This window comes from Oncorhynchus gorbuscha, linkage group LG05 (assembly GCF_021184085.1).
Source record: "Oncorhynchus gorbuscha isolate QuinsamMale2020 ecotype Even-year linkage group LG05, OgorEven_v1.0, whole genome shotgun sequence".
In the NCBI taxonomy this organism is placed as follows: domain Eukaryota; kingdom Metazoa; phylum Chordata; class Actinopteri; order Salmoniformes; family Salmonidae; genus Oncorhynchus; species Oncorhynchus gorbuscha.
Genome location: NC_060177.1, coordinates 40,920,029 through 40,938,224, shown reverse-complemented (window position 1 = coordinate 40,938,224; position 18,196 = coordinate 40,920,029). Strand labels below are relative to the sequence as shown.

The 18,196-nt window shown below is 41.8% G+C and overlaps 1 protein-coding gene across 1 annotated transcript in view; it reads left to right on the top strand.

The window, feature by feature from the left end:
- Positions 1–18,196, top strand: part of kcnk17 (potassium channel, subfamily K, member 17) — a 41,612-nt gene that overhangs the window by 14,424 nt on the left and 8,992 nt on the right. Inside the window, exon 4 of the mRNA XM_046348284.1 lies at positions 9,749–9,917. Within this exon, the coding sequence (XP_046204240.1) occupies positions 9,749–9,917 (169 nt within the window). The remainder of the gene's footprint in view (positions 1–9,748; positions 9,918–18,196) is intronic.

The window sequence follows — 18,196 nt, the reverse complement described above, 5'->3', positions numbered from 1 at the left end:
AAACAGACGGGATAAGGCATCAGGCTTGGTGTTCTTGCTACCCGGACGGTAAGAAATCACAAACTCGAAACGAGCGAAAAACAACGCCCAACGAGCTTGACGGGCATTAAGTCGTTTGGCAGAACGGATGTACTCAAGGTTCTTATGGTCTGTCCAAACGACAAAAGGAACGGTCGCCCCCTCCAACCACTGTCGCCATTCGCCTAGGGCTAAGCGGATGGCGAGCAGTTCACGGTTACCCACATCATAGTTGCGCTCAGATGGCGACAGGCGATGAGAAAAATAAGCGCAAGGATGAACCTTATCGTCAGACTGGAAGCGCTGGGATAGAATGGCTCCCACGCCTACCTCTGAAGCGTCAACCTCGACAATGAATTGTCTAGTGACGTCAGGAGTAACGAGGATAGGAGCGGACGTAAATGTTCTTTTAGAAGATCAAAAGCTCCCTGGGCGGAACCGGACCACTTAAAACACGTCTTGACAGAAGTAAGAGCTGTGAGAGGGGCAGCAACTTGACCGAAATTACGAATGAAACGCCGATAGAAATTAGCGAAACCTAAAAAGCGCTGCAACTCGACACGTGACCTTGGAACGGGCCAATCACTGACAGCTTGGACCTTAGCGGAATGCATCTGAATGCCTTCAGCGGAAATAACGGAACCGAGAAAAGTAACGGAGGAGACATGAAAAGAGCACTTCTCAGCCTTTACGTAGAGACAATTCTCTAAAAGGCGCTGTAGAACACGTCGAACGTGCTGAACATGAATCTCGAGTGACAGAGAAAAAATCAGGATATCGTCAAGATAGACAAAAACAAAGATGTTCAGCATGTCTCTCAGAACATCATTAACTAATGCCTGAAAAACAGCTGGCGCATTGGCGAGACCAAACGGCAGAACCCGGTACTCAAAATGCCCTAACGGAGTGTTAAACGCCGTTTTCCACTCGTCCCCCTCTCTGATGCGCACGAGATGGTAAGCGTTACGAAGGTCCAACTTAGTAAAGCACCTGGCTCCCTGCAGAATCTCGAAGGCTGATGACATAAGGGGAAGCGGATAACGATTCTTAACCGTTATGTCATTCAGCCCTCGATAATCACGCAGGGGCGCAGAGTACCGTCCTTCTTCTTAACAAAAAGAACCCCGCCCCGGCCGGAGAGGAAGAAGGCACTATGGTACCGGCGTCAAGAGACACAGACAAATAATCCTCGAGAGCCTTACGTTCGGGAGCCGACAGAGAGTATAGTCTACCCCGAGGAGGAGTGGTCCCCGGAAGGAGATCAATACTACAATCATACGACCGGTGAGGAGGAAGGGAGTTGGCTCGGGACCGACTGAAGACCGTGCGCAGATCATGATATTCCTCCGGCACTCCTGTCAAATCGCCAGGTTCCTCCTGAGAAGTAGGGACAGAAGAAACGGGAGGGATGGCAGACATTAAACACTTCACATGACAAGAAACGTTCCAGGATAGGATAGAATTACTAGACCAATTAATAGAAGGATTATGACATACTAGCCAGGGATGACCCAAAACAACAGGTGTAAACGGTGAACGAAAAATCAAAAAAGAAATAGTCTCACTGTGGTTACCAGATACTGTGAGGGTTAAAGGTAGTGTCTCAAATCTGATACTGGGAAGATGACTACCATCTAAGGCGAACATGGGCGTAGGCTTCTCTAACTCTCTGAAAGGAATGTCATGTTTCCGAACCCATGCTTCGTCCATGAAACAACCCTCAGCCCCAGAGTCTATCAAGGCACTACATGTAGCACCCGAACCGGTCCAGCGTAGATGGACCGACAAAGTAGTACAGGATTTTGATGGAGAGACTTGAGTAGTTGCGCTCACCTGTAGCCCTCCGCTTACAGATGAGCTCTGGCTTTTACTGGACATGAATTAACAAAATGTCCAGCAACTCCGCAATAGAGGCACAGGCGGTTGGTGATCCTCCGTTCCCTCTCCTTAGTCGAGATGCGAATCCCTCCCAGCTGCATGGGCTCAGTCTCTGAGCCAGAGGAGGGAGATGGTTGCGATGCGGAGCAGGGAAACACCGTTGATGCGAGCTCTCTTCCACGAGCCCGGTGACGAAGATCTACCCGTCGTTCTATGCGGATGGCGAGAGCAATCAAAGAGTCCACATCTGAAGGAACCTCCCGGGAGAGAATCTCATCCTTAACCACTGCGTGGAGTCCCTCCAGAAAAAACGAGCGAGCAGCGCCGTCTCGTTCCACTCACTAGAGGCAGCAAGAGTGCGAAACTCAATAGAATAATCCGTTATGGACCGTTCACCTTGGCATAGGGAAGCCAGGGCCCTAGAAGCCTCCCTACCAAAAACTGAACGGTCAAAAACCCGAATCATCTCCTCTTTAAAGTTCTGGTACTTGTTAGAGCAATCAGCCCTTGCCTCCCAGATAGCTGTGCCCCATTCTCGAGCCCGGCCAGTAAGGAGTGAAATGACGTAAGCAACCCGAGCTCTCTCTCTAGAGTATGTGTTGGGTTGGAGAGAGAACACAATCTCACACTGCGTGAGAAAGGAGCGGCACTCAGTGGGCTGCCCGGAGTAGCAAGGTGGGTTATTAACCCTAGGTTCTGGAGGCTCGGCAGGCCAGGAAGTAACAGGTGGCACGAGACGAAGACTCTGGAACTGTCCAGAGAGGTCGGAAACCTGAGCGGCCAGGTTCTCCACGGCATGGCGAGCAGCAGACAATTCCTGCTCGTGTCTGCCGAGCATGGCTCCTTGGATCTCGACGGCAGTGTAACGAGCGTCTGAAGTCGCTGGGTCCATTCCTTGGTCGGTTCCTTCTGTCATGCAGGTGAAAGAGGACCCAAAAGCGACTTGGCGAAAACAGAGTCTTTAATCCAGTAAAGTAAATACAATCAAAAAACACAACTTTCACTCGAAATGACGAGGACAAACTGGAGACTCGATCTTGAACAGCAGGTGAACAGCAGGTTGCCTCGGGAAGGCACTTGAACCAAACAGACTCAGACACCTGCTCACCACGCAGCATCTGAGGAAAACACGACACGACAGGGCGATACACAAACACAGCACGGTGAATTCTAGACAAGGAACCGACAGGGCAGAAACGAATAACAAGGAGAGAAATAGGGACTCTAATCAGGGAAAAGGATCGGGAACAGGTGTGGGAAGACTAAATGATTGATTAGGGGAATAGGAACAGCTGGGAGCAGGAACGGAACGATAGAGAGAAGAGAGAGCGGGAGAGTGAGAGAGGGAGGGGGAGAGAGAGGGATAGAAAGAGGGAAAGAACCTAATAAGACCAGCAGAGGGAAACGAATAGAAGGAGAAGAACAGGGACAAAGCATGATAATCAATGACAAAACATGACACACAGACATTGACCCATTCTCTCTCAGCTCATTCACTGTAAAGCCACGAACACCTGTGTGATCAAAGCCAAATTGCGTTGTTTCTCAAAAGAACAGACATGGAAACAACTGAACATTCACAGCCCAGTAAGCTGTACAACATCAGAAATTCATACAGATGGGCCCAAAACAGCACAGAAGAATACCAGAAAGCAACCTGGAAGCAGAATATCCAAACACTCTTAGATAACTTTCTGGATACCACATTCACTCACAGTAAAGGCATCTATATATATATATATATATATATATATATATATATATATATATATATATATATATATATATATTCAGGAAAACGGCAAAAGAAGCACAATAGAAATTGATTAAAAAACTAAACAAAAGAGATCACAGGTGACAACTGGTTTGATGTAGATTGTAAAATTATAAGGAAAAAACTTAGACTATCTAACCAAAATATCTTGTTTAACCTCATAGTCCGCCCCATCCCGCATGCGGTCGCGTTACTACAGCCTCAAGCTCATTACCATAATGCAACGTTAGCGATTTCTAAAAATCGCAAATGAAATGAAATAAATATGCCTGCTCTCAAGCTTATCCTTTTCTTAACAATCCTGTCGTCTCAGATTTTCAAAATATGCTTTAGAACCAGAGAAAATCAATAATTTGTGTAAGAGTGGTGATAGCTAGCTTAGCATTTAGCTTTAGCATTTAGCACGCAACATATTCACAAAATCCAGCAAAGGGATCAAATAAAATAATTTACCTTTGAAGAACTTCAGATGTTTCAATGAGGAGACTCTCAGTTACATAGCAGATGTCCAGTTTTTCCTGAAAGATTATTGTGTAGGACACAACGTTCCGTTTTGTTACTATGCATTTGGCTACCGAAACTAATCGAAAATTCAGTCACCTACACGTCGAACTTTTTTTCCGAATTAACTACATAATATCGACTGAAACATGGAAAACGTTGTTTGAATCAATCCTCAAGGTGTTTTGTCATATATCTCTTCATTGAAATGCCGTCCCTGGAAGCCTGCATTCTTCTCTGATTCGGATAGAAAAATACTGGTAGCTGACTTTTGCGCACCACTTTCCACACAGACACCGTACGGGACACTTGGCAATTGTAGTGCGGGACACTTGGCAATTGTTGGCAATGATATGCCTACAAATACGTCACAATGCTGCAGACACCTTGGGGAAACGATAGAAAGTGTCTGTTCATTCCTGTCGCATTCACAGCCATATAAGGCGATCATGGAAAACGTAGCTTCAGAAATCCTGTTCATTTTCTGGGAGCTCAAACATCTTGGTTTTGCCTGAAGCTTTTGTTCAACGGCACTCACAGTGAAAATCTTTGCAGTTCTGGAAACGTCAGTGTCTTCTTTCCAAAACTATCAATTCCAAGCATAGTCGAGCATCTTTTCGTGACAAAATATTGCGCTTAAAACGGGCACGTCTTTTTATCCAAAAATGAAATAATGCCCCTAGAGGACTAACAGGTTAAAACGGGAACATTTTTCATCCAAAAATTAAAAGAGCGCCCCCTATATCCAACAAGATATTTTGTCACGAAAAGATGCTCGACTATGCATATAATTGACAGCTTTGGAAAGAAAACACTCCGACGTTTCCAAAATGGCAAAGATATTGTCTGTGAGTGGCACAGAACTGATGTTACAGGCGAAACCCAGATAAAAATCCAATCAGGAAATGCCGCATTTTTTGAAACCGCCTCATGCCAATGACTCCTTATATGGCTGTGGAGGAGCTAGGAGCTAGGAGTCAGGAAAAGTTGTGTTATGGTAATGCACTTGAGGCTATGATTACGCTCCCAGATACGGGATTGCTCGTCGCTAGAGGTTAACGGGATGTTACGACAACAGCCAGTGAAAGTGCAGGGCGCCAAATTCAAAACAACAGAAACAGAAATCTCAACATTAACATTCCTCAAGCATACCTCAAACATACATGTATTTTATATCCCGTTTTAAAGGTAATCTTGTTGTTAATCCCACCATAGTGTCCCATTTCAAATAGGCTTTACAGAGAAAGCATCACAAACGATTGTTAGGTGACTACCAACTCACAGAAAAACCCTGCCATTTTTCCAGCCAAAGAGAGGAGTCACAAAAAGCACAAATAGAGATAAAATTCATCACTAACCTTTGATGATCTTCATCAGATGACACTCATAGGACTTCATGTTACACAATACATGTATGTTTTGTTTGATAAAGTTCATATTTATATAAAATAATCTGAGTATACATTGGTGTGTTATGTTCATTAGTTCCAAAAACTTCCAGTGATTTTGCATAGCCACATCAATTCAACAGAAATACTCATCATAAATGTAGATGTGAATACAAGTTATACACATGGAATTATAGATATACCTCTCCTTAATGCAACCGCTGTGTCAGATTTAAAAAAAACTTTACGGAAAAAGCAAACCATGCAATAATCTGAGACGGTTCTCAGAAAATAAATACAATTATCCGCCATGTTGTTTAGTCATCAAGAATTAACATTATAAATATTCCCTTACCTGATGATCTTCATCAGAATGCACTCCCAGGAATCCTAGTTACACAATAAATGATTGATTTGTTCGATAATGTCCATTATTTATGTCCAAGTAGCTACTTTTGTTAGCGCGTTTAGTACACAAATCCAAACGCTCGTGCAGGTCCATCCGAACGTCGGGCGAAAACTTGTATATAAAATGTATATTATTAGGTTGAAGAAACTTGTCAAACTAAGTATAGAATCAATCTTTAGGGTGTTGTTATCATAAATCTTCAATAAAGTTCCAACCGGAGAATTCCTTTTTGTGTAGAGAAGCCATGGAACGCAGGTCACCATATCATGTGAATTGCGTGTGACCAGCCCTTGGCTCTCTGCCAGACACCTGGCTCATTCAGCTCCCATTCAGCCCCACCACACAGTAGAAGCCTCATTCAAGTTTCTAAAGACGGTTGACATCTAGTGGAAGCCCTAGGGAAGTGCAACTTCATCCATATCCCACTGTGAATTCAATAGGGGCTGGGTTGAAAATCGACCAACCTCAGATTTCTCACTTCCTGTTTGGATTTCTTCTCAGGTTTTTGCCTGCCATATGAGTTCTGTTATACTCACAGACATCATTCAAACAGTTTTAGAAACTTCAGAGTGTTTTCCATCCAATACTAATAATACTGTGCATATATTAGCAACTGGGACTGAGGAGCAGGCCGTTGACTCTGGGCACCTTTCATCCAAGCTACTCAATACTGCCCCTGCAGCCATAAGAAGTTAATGCAACCGCTGTGTCAGATTTCAAAAAAGCTTTACCGATAAAGCACACCATGCTATAATCTGAGTACAGCGCTCAAAGACCAAAACAACCCTCAAAACAGATATATGCCATGTTGTGTAGTCAACAGGAGTCAGAAATAGCATTATAAATATTAACTTACCTTTGATGATCTTCATCAGAATGCACTCCCAGGACTCACGGTTCCAAAATAAATGTTGTTTTTTCGATAATGTCCATCATTTATGACCAAATACCTCCTTTTTGTTAGTGCGTTTAGCCCAGTAATCCAAATTCATGACACGCAATCACTAGGTCCAGATGAAAAGTCAAAAAGTTCCATTACAGTCCGTAGAAACATGTCAAACGATGTATAGAATCATTCTTGATGATGTTTATAACTTAACTCTCCAATAACGTTCCAATCAGAGAATTCCTTTGTCTGTAGAACTTAAGCTAACTATTACGTGAATGCACGTAGTCAGCTCATGCCTCTCTGGCAGACCTCTGACTCATTCCCCTCTCATTCTCCCCTCCTTCACAGTAGAAAAATCAAACAAGGTTCTAAAGACTGTTGACATCTAGTGGAAGCCTTAGGAAGTGCAATTTGACCCCATAGACACTGTATTCGATAGGCAAAGAGTTGAAAAACTACAAACCTCAGATTTTCCACTTCCTGGTTGGATTTTTTCTCAGGTTTTTGCCTGACATATGAGTTCTGTTATACTCACAGACATCATTCAAACAGTTTTAGAAACTTCATTGGTAAATCCAAATCTACTAATAATATGCATATATTAGCAACTGGGCCTGAGTAGCAGACAGTTTACTCTGGCCACCTTATTCATCCAAGCTACTCATCCATAACAAGTTAATAAGCACAACTAGACACAAAGATGAAATGAAAACTCAGGACTGCGCTCGTTATTCGTTCTCGTTGACAACCTTGAAATAGGTTTTTACCTACCCTTTTTTTGCAAGTACAAGTAAAGGCCAAATTGGATTTATACCAAAACATCGTACAACTGATCATACTTCCAACCTACACACCCTGATAGATAAACATGTCCACCAAAATAATACCAAAATATACGCTTGCTTTATCAACTTCCAAAAAGCATTTGATTCTACTTGGCATACAGGACTGTTCTACAAAGTTATTGAAAGTGATGTAGGAGGTAAAACATATGACAATTAAATCAATGTATACTGGCAATACATGCAGCATTAAACTTGACAAGAAAATAACAGAATTCTTTAACCAGGGGCGGGGCCTTCGTCAGGGTTGCAATCTGAGCCCTGCAATCTGAGCCCTGCACTCTTCAATATTTGCATCAACAAATTGACCACTATTCAAGAAAAATCCTCAGCCCCTGGTGTTAGTCTCCACAATTCAGAATTTAAATGCCTACTCTTCACAGATGACCTATGCCTGCTGTCAGCCACAGCACATGGCCTACAACAGAGCCTGGACCTGCTAGAGCAGTACTGCCAGACCTGCAGGCCTGGGCCCTGGCAGTAAACCCCAAAAATACAAAAATAATGATTTTCCAGAGAAGATCCAGATCTCAGGGAATTAGACCAACGTTTTCAATTGGTACAAAATATATAGAGTACTGCACAAACTACAATTACTTAGGTTTAAAAACAAGCTCAACTGGACACCTTAATGGGGCAGTGAGTGGACTGAGAAAGAAAGCACGCAGGGCATTCTACGCCATTAAAAAGCTAATTCAAATTGAAATACCTATTAAAATTTGTTTAAAACTAATTGAATATGTCATTGGACCAATTGCACTTCATGGCTGCGAGGTGTGGGGTCCACTTGCAAAACAAGATTTCATCAAATGGGGCAAACACCCCATTGAAAACCTGCATGCAGAGGTCTGTAAGATTCTCCTACATGTCCAGAAGAAAACTACAAACAATGCATGCAGGGCAGAATTAGGCCAATATCCACTAATAATAAAAACTCAAAAAAGAGCAATTAAGTTTTGGAAACATCTAAAATACAGTAACTCCATCTCATATCATTACCAAGCCTGCAATGCAAAGAGCAGTGCAAAGAAAATAGTCCCCTCATCCAGCGGGTCCTGGGGCTGAGTTCACAAACCTGTTCTACTAACACACTGAAACCTCAGGACCAGAACATCCAATCAATCAGAATAAACCAAATTACAACACAGTCAAAACAAATCTACATTGCTTATTGGGAAAACCCAAAGCAAAATGCAGTGCTATCTGGCCCTAAATCGACAGTACACCGTGGCTAACTATTTGACCATGGCTACTGATCAAAACCTTAGAAGAACCTTGACAAAGTACAGGCTCAGTGAGTACAGCCTTGCCATTGAGAAGGATATAGAGGAAAACCTGGCTCCCTGTAGAGGAAAGGCTGTGCAACCACTGCACAACAGCAGAACCTGAGATGGAGCTGCAAAATCTGCAAAATCTAAAACAATTAGTGTCATTTCCCCAAATTTGAAACCCTTATTAAAAGGTTTCAAAGACCTCTCTGGTGGGAGTAGGCTACCCGTCCTGTTGAGGGAGAACGCAGAGAGCTGTGGGTTGGCAGCGCTCTACATTGCTGCCTGCTTTAAGTTGAGGGACAGTGTCTGACAGACCAATCAACCTGCACATGTAGTCAACAGTATGCTTATTGTTAATGTATGGTTATTTTGACCCTTGGTTATTGTTGTTACTGTTGTCCCGTTGACAATTTTGATTCTCATTTTCTTCATACTGTAGATATCCAAAATAAGCTTTGGCAATATGTACATTGTTACGTCATGCCAATAAAGCAAATTTAATTGATTACTTTTTTTGGGAGGGGGGGGGGCAGAATATAATGGATTTCATCATCTTTTAACTCTGTCTGTATGCAGTATTCATAAATCAGTTAGCAAGTACCAGTGACCGTCCAACTTGTCATTTGTTACCTGTTTGTCCTAAAATGTGTGTGAATCTAAAATAGCACCCAATTCCCCTACATTGCACTACATTTACCAAAATGAGTGCCTTACAGTATATAGGGAATGGGCCATTTGAGATATTGACTCTGTCTTCCCTTCTTTCTGTCTCCATTAGAAGTTAACCAGGTTCATGATCCACCTTTTGTCCTACATCTCTGGAACAGCACTCTTCTTTGTGATGCCCATGGTGGTGTTCAAACAGCAAGAGGGCTGGAGCTACTCACAGGCGATCTACTATTGCTTCATTTCACTCAGCACCATTGGCTTTGGAGACTACGTCGCAGGTACACGACTCAATATGTAGGAACATGGAAGCTCCAGAAAAAGACTGGCCGTACGGGCAGTTCCGGGGTAACCCTTCATTTTACAGCCGTCAATTACTATGTAAATACATAGCAAAAAAATCTACATTTGTAGTAAAAATGTCTTCTTAAATGTACCAAGCAAGTAAGTACTACATACTTAATTAGTAAATACAACGTATTTTTTATTATATAGGTAAGTAAGATGGTAAATACAGCTAAGTATCAGCGAATAACTATGTAAATACCTAATCACGTCACTATTTTACTATAACATAAAGTCACAAATTTTAATCATGAAGTAATAAATGTTTGTCCCAAAAGTGAGTAAAAAGTAAGAAACAGCTTATTGCTATATACAGTGGGGCAAAAAAGTATTTAGTCAGCCACCAATTGTGCAAGTTCTCCCACTTAAAAAGATGAGAGGCCTGTAATTTTCATCATAGGTACACTTAAAAAATGACAGACAAAATTAAAGAAGAAAAAGTCAAGAAAATCGCATTGTAGGATTTTTAATGAATTTATTTGCAAATTATGGTGGAAAATAAGTATTTGGTCAATACCAAAAGTTTATCTCAATACTTTATTATATACCCTTTGTTGGCAATGACAGAGGTCAAATGTTTTCTGTAAGTCTTCACAAGGTTTTCACACACTGTTGCCGGTATTTTGGCCCATTCCTCCATGCAGATCTCCTCTAGAGCAGTGATGTTTTGGGGCTGTTGCTGGGCAACACGGACTTTCAACTCCCTCCAAAGATTTTCTATGGGCTTGAGATCTGGAGACTGGCTAGGCCACTCCAGGACCTTGAAATGCTTCTTACGAAGCCACTCCTTCGTTGCCCGGGCGGTGTGTTTGGGATCATTGTCATGCGGAAAGACCAAGCAACGTTTCATCGTTTCATCCTCAATGCCCTTGCTGATGGAAGGAGGTTTTCACTCAAAATCTCATGATACATGGCCCCATTTATTCTTTCCTTTACACGGATCAGTCGTCCTGGTCCCTTTGCAGAAAAACAGCCCCGAAGCATGATGTTTCCACCCCCATGCTTCACAGTAAGTATGGTGTTCTTTGGATGCAACTCAGCATTCTTTGTCCTCCTAACATGACGAGTTGAGTTTTTACCAAAAAGTTATATTTTGGTTTCTTCTGACCATATGACATTCTCCCAATTTTCTTCTGGATCATCAAATGCTCTCTAGCAAACTTCAGACGGGCCTGGACATGTACTGGCTTAAGCAGGGGAACACGGCAGGATTTGAGCCCCTGGCGCCATAGTGTGTTACTGGTGGTAGGCTTTGTTACTTTGGTCACAGTTCTCTGCAGGTCATTCACTAGGTCCCCCCGTGTGGTTCTGGGATTTTTGCTCACCGTTCTTGTGATCATTTTGACCCCACCGGGTGAGATCTTGCGTGGAGCCCCAGATCGAGGGAGGTTATTAGTGGTCTTGTATGTCTTCCATTTCCTAATAATTGCTCCCACAGTTGATTTCTTCAAACCAAGCTGCTTATCTTTTGCAAATTCAGTCCTCTCAGCCTGGTGCAGGTCTACAATTTTGTTTCTGGTGTCCTTTGACAGCTCTTTGGTCTTGGCCATAGTGGAGTTTGGAGTGTGACTGTTTGAGGTTGTGGACAGGTGTCTTTTATACTGATAACAAGTCCAAACAGGTGCCATTAATACAGGTAACGAGTGGAGGACAGAGGAGCCTCTTAAATAAGTTACAGGTCTGTGAGAGACAGAAAACTTGCTTGTTTGTAGGTGACCAAATACTTATTTTCCACCATAATTTGCAAATAAATTCATAAAAAAATCCTACAGTGAGATTTTCTACATATTTTTTCTTCTCATTTTGTCTGTCATAGTTGAAGTGGACCTATGATGAAAATTACAGGCCTTTCTCATCTTTTTAAGTGGGAGAACTTGCACAATTGGTGGCTGACTAAATACTTTTTTCCCCCACTGTAAATACATAGTGATACCAGTCTCTGTCAAATTAGTACCTAAGGAACACCAATGAACATAGGCTAAATTATAATTTATTTATCATGGATTTTCAGTCCTTGCATCCATAACTCTGTCTATGATTGAGAGTGATTACATTTCTCCAGACTCATCCCTCAGCTTTTTACGGACACGGTTGGGGAAAACGCTTAGTCTCTACTGCTGAATTCAGCTTTAAAAGGATTGATTTTGGAGTTTTGATAGAACGGTATTTCCTTGCATTTGAAAAGCCTATTGAACATGGGGTTTTTATTGTATTGAACTGAGAAGGGAAATGACAACAAAGTCATTGAAACATTATTGCTCTAAACCATTTCTTATTTCTATTGCAGAATAAATTCAACAATAGTTTCATTTAACTTTTGGTTAATGTATGAATACTTACTTGTGTAAGGTTTAATGAGAGAGGGGTCACTAGGTCGTTTTTTAAAATCACACTTTAGATTGTGACCATTATTGATTAATACCGGTAAACGGGATCCCGGGACTGTCCTAGGATCACTCTTCACATTTTCCGAAAAACATTGATGACAAGAACTGTGAAATTAAAACATTTTCCTACAATGTAGGGCTAATGGAATTTCACAAAATACACAATATGCGCAGGAGCAGATTGGATAATGTGCAATAAAAATAAATCCTAACAGGATAAATACACCTTTTTTTACAGCGTATTTACTCAAAGTCACCATAAATTCAAAGCACACACATAATTGACGCTGCCAGATTGCAATTTAGAGTTCTCATCAAAACTGAAAATTTGAACCCCGTCCGACCCCTGTGAGCTGAAGCCCGAGCCCAGGCCTGGTCCGACATCATAGAAATTAAATGAGCCCTAACCTGAAAAAATATACAGATGTATCGAAAACAGTTGATTTAAACTAGTGTTGAGAACCACACAGCGGAGGCAGAAGCCAGAGTGAGGTGACAAGGAAACAGCCATTGGGCCTAGAAAAAGGAAAAAAAAGGAAAACTCATCTTTGTTATGATCAACTGAATGATGAACATACAGTTGAAGTTGGAAGTTTATATACACTTAGGTTGGAGTCATTAAAACCAGTTTTTCAACCACTCCACACATTTCTTGTTAACAAACTACAGTTTTGGCAAGTCTGTTAGGACATCTATTTTGTGCATGACAAGTAATTTCTACAACAATTGTTTCCAGACAGATTATTTCACTGTATCACAATTCCAGTGGGTCAGAAGACCCGTAATAATAAGTGCACACTAACACGAAAGCCGATACAACAGAGCGCAGGTACTCACAGGACCAATGGACATGGAACAATAATCAACAAGGACAATGGGGAACAGAGGGCACATATATACACATACTAATCAGGGGGAATGGGAACTAGGTGTGTGTAATGAGACAAGACAGTCCGGGGTTGGTGGTAATGATCCAGTACAGTGATGCCTAGTAGGCCGGTGAGTAGACCTCCGGAGCTGGTGAACAGAATGAGCAGCAGTACCTGGGGAATCCATGACATCATCTTTATTCTAGTTTGCTAATATAATAGCCTTTAGCTGGTATCGATGTACATTTTTGTCCTACTTTTTTATTTTTCATCCCAGCCTTCACCGCAGGAGGCCTTTTGTGTCACGACTAGTCAAGGTGGGTGGAATCAGGCGCAGAGAGCAAATAATGAATAGAGGTTTATTCTCCGGTGAACAACAATAAACACGGACAACCCAAAATACAAACAGGGTGAAAAATATCCAAAACAGGAATTAACAGACAAACCGGAGAAATAAAACACAAAAACACCGACAGCCGAAACGAAATGACAAAAACAAACAATCCCGCACATAACAAGGGCGGGACAACCTACATTATATACAGATACTAATTAACTAACACACAGGTGAAAACAATCAGACAAAACCAACAGATAACCGAAAAGGGATCGGTAGTGGCTAATAGGACGGTGACGACGACCGCCGAGCACAGCCCGAACGGGCAGGAGAGCCAACCTCGGCAGAAGTCGTGACATTTTGCCTCTTGGTAGGCCATCGTAAATAAGAATTTGTTCTTAACCTCTTCAACCTATGGGGGCGCTATGTCATTATTGGATTAAAAAAACGTGCCCGTTTTAAGCGCAATATTTTGTCACGAAAAGATGCTTGACTATGCATATAATTGGCAGCTTTGGAAAGAAAACACTCTACCGTTTCCAAAACTGCAAAGATATTTTCTGTGAGTGCCCCAGAACTGATGCTACAGGCGAAACGCAGATGAAACTTCAAACAGGAAATGAGCAGGATTTTTGACGCTCTGATTTTCATTGTCTCCTTATATGGCTGTGAAAGCGCCACAAATTAGCCTGCCCTTTCTATCGTTTCTCCAAGTTGTCTGCAGCATTGTGACGTATTTGTAGGCATATCATTGGAAGATTGGCCATAAGAGACTACATTTACCAGGGGTCCGCCCGGTGTCCTTTGTTGAAATTGTTGCGTAATCTCCAAGCTGCTCGCATTCATCCATGTGATTGAGACAGAGAGGAGACTTCCAGAAATGATATATCATGAAGAGATATGTGAAAAACACTTTGAGGATTGATTCTAAACAACGTTTACCATGTTTCAGTCGATATTATGGAGTTAATGTGGAAGAAAGTTTGGCGTTTGGATGAATGAATTTTCGTTTTTTTTTGGTAGCCAAGCATGACGCAGAAAACGGACCGATTTCTCCTGCACAAATAATCTTTCAGGAAAAACTGAACATTTGCTATCTAACTGAGTGTATTCACGATCCCGGATCCGGGATGGCTCGACGCAAGAAGTTAACTGACTTGCCTAGTTAAATAAAGGTTAAACAAATAAAATATCAGAACATTTTGGTAGCATGTTATACAAGTGGATTTTTCTCATCACTCAGGTAGTAAGTAGCCTGTCCTACTTCCGACCAAAAACCTGTGACTTGTCTGATAATCAATCAATGTGATTTTGATTCACTGATCTGTCTGTATATTTGGTTAATTGATACCTGACTGGACAAGTGGAAGTGTTAGCTCATTTTTTTGTTTGCTCATCTATCACTGATCAGAAACATTTACCATGAAATAATGTAGCCTAAATCAAGTGTATTATTTCTCTATTGTCTCACTTAGTAGCCTAACCTTATATACAGTAACCTTAAATAGAGCCTAGGATATTTTCCCATCGTCCCAATCCCACTGTAAACGAAAATCCCGACTCCTGTCTCGCGTGACAATTCCTAACTTTACTCTGTAATCCACAGGTTGTATTATCAATGCACGTCTCGCCTATGCATGTCACAATACTGCTATAACATTTCCCCATATGCTGTCTCGTATTGCTGCCCATGTTTTGGTACTACTATTGGAGAGCCCTTCTTTGTCTACACCCAGCCTCTTAAACCTTAGCCCCACCCGTCTCTTTATGGGTTGATCCGTGCGTTCTGTACTTGCCAGACATGAGAGGAGAGAGAACAACTCACTGAACATTACTCGCCCGGTGGTTTCGCGTTCAGAGCGCACACTGGACACTAAGTAGGGTTGTTCTGTAAACTCTGACCTCACAACTACAGTCAAGCACCCAACCTAACATTGGCTAGCTACTTCATGTTATCCAGAGTGTTGGTGACTAACTGTGCTGTTGGCAACAATTTAATTTCGCTTTATTGCTGACACCAGACATATTCAACACGTGTTGAGCGTTCAAAAATGCATTAGTTATTCTGCGCTCTGGCACACTAAGAAAATAGTATTTTGTTAAGAAACGTAACGTTAGCTCGATAGCTAGCTAGGTAAACAATGAATCCCAAGGCATGACGTGACGTTAGTTAGCGAGCCAGCCAGCTAACGTTAGCTAGCTAACAGTACACATTAATTTGCAATTAAAATACTTTGTATAAATTAGAGTGGAGTCTTTTAAGACATGTAGCTAGCTAGCTATACATTGGACCATAATCACAACGTCACTACCCTGCATGAATCTACAGGTAGCTAACCAACCAGGTTCTATGGCTATAACTAGTCAAGCAAATGTGTCTGAGATATGAAGAATAAGATCATACACATAACGTTAGCTAGCGACCCAGCCAGTTTACGTTAGCTAGCTAACTTGAAATGAAACCACTGTGTCAAAATTAGAAACGTGTAATATCTGTAAATCTTACCAATATACATCATAATTGGATGTGTCTCCTGTCCTGTCTGATGCCATGCATGTTTGACGATGTAATCCAGACAAGCAAGAGTGGGGACTGTAAATACACATTATTCTCCACATAATTTTTGAAATATTTAAGTACCCAGAAACTTCTGGTGATTGGTGTGTGCGCATATACACTATATATACAAACGTATGTGGACAACTCTTCAAATTGTTGGATTCTGCTATTTCAGCCACACCCGTTGCTGACAGGTGTCTAAAATCGAGCACACAGCCATGCAATCTCCATAGGAAAACAACAGCAGTAAAATGGCCTTACTGTAGAGCTCAGTAACTTTCAACGTGTCAAATTTCTGCCCTGATAGAACTGCCCGAGTCAAGTTTAATGGAATGGATCTCTAAGGCCAACAGCCACACACAAGCCAAAGATCACCATTTGCAATGGCAATCATTGGATGGAGTCATGAATCACACTTTACCCCCTGGAATTCTGATGGATGAATCTGGGTTTGGCGGATGCCAGGAGAATGCTACATGCCCCAATGCATAGTGCCAACTTTTTCATGGTTTGGTCTAGGCCCCTTTAGTTCCAGTGAAGGGAAATCTTAACGTTACAGCATACAATGACATTCTAGACAATTCTGTACATCCAATTTTGTGGCAACAGTTTGGGTAAGGCCCTTTCCTGTTTCAACAATGCCCCTGTGCACAAAGTGAGGTCCATATAGAAATGGTTTGTCGAGATCGGTATGGTAGAACTTGACTGGCCTGCACAGAGCCCTGACCTCAACCCCTTCGAACACCTTTGGGATGAATTGGAACGCGAGTCAGTCCTAATTGCCCAACATCAGTACCCAACCTCACTAATGCTCTTGTGGCTGAATGGAGGCAAGTCCTTGCAGTATGGTTCTAACATCTAGTAGAAAGCCTCCCCAGAATAGTGAATGCTGTTATGGCACCAAAGGGGAAACCAACTCCATATTAATGCCCATGATTTTGGAATGAGATACTCGATGAGCAGGTGACCACATACTTTTGGTCATGTAGTGTAGCTAACGTTAGCAAACAAAATTGTCCAGCAGCTCACGTTAATGTTAGCTAACATTAGATACTTTGGGTAACTTTATCTGCAATCAGAGGCTAGCTAGCTAGTTGGCAAGGTGGAAAAAGCATACAGAGCCTTCAGAAAGTATTCACACCCCTTGACCTTTTCCACATTTTGCTGTGTTAAAGCCTGAATTTAAAATAGATTAAATAGAGATTTGTTGTCACTGGCCTACAGACAATACCCCATCATGTCAAAATTATGTTTTTCATAATGTTTAAAAATTTAATTAGAAATTAAAGGCTGAAATTTCTTGTGTCAATAACTATTCAACCGTAAACAATTGCATAATAAGTTGCATGGACATGATTTCTGAATGACTACCTCATCTTTGAATCCCACACATACATGTCGCCGAAGAGGATGGCTTACATTTTACATGCTGCTAAGCAACTGTGCTATTTTGTTAGTTTTTTGTGTTTGTAACTTATTATTTGACTTATTTTGTTCATAATTTTGTCGCTACCGTCTCTTATGACCAAAAATAACTTCTGGACATCAGAACAGCGATTACTCACCTCGAACTGGAAGAAGCATTTTCCTTTAAAGACTCTAATGAGAAGGATATACTGCTTTCCCGGGAACAGGCCCAAAGACGGAGAAAAATGGGGCTGAGGTCGGGCTGCCTTCTGAGAATTTGTAGACGAGCGAGTAAACTCCCACTGCCATCCGTTCTATTGGCTAACGTGCAATCATTGGAAAACATAATTGATGTCCTACGATCAAGATTATCCTACCAACAGTACATTTAAAACTGTAATATCTTATGATTCACCGAGTTGTGGCTGAACGACGACATGGATAATATAGAGCTGGTGGGATTTTCCATGCACAGGCAGAACAGAGAAGCTGCATCTGGCAAGACGAGAGGTGGGGTGTCTGTCTATTTTTCAATAGTTGGTGCGCGATGTCTAATATTAAAGAAGTCTCGTGGTATTGCTTGCCTGAGGTAGAGTACCTTATGATAAGCTGAAGACCACAGTATCGACCAAAATAGTTCTCATCTATGTTATTC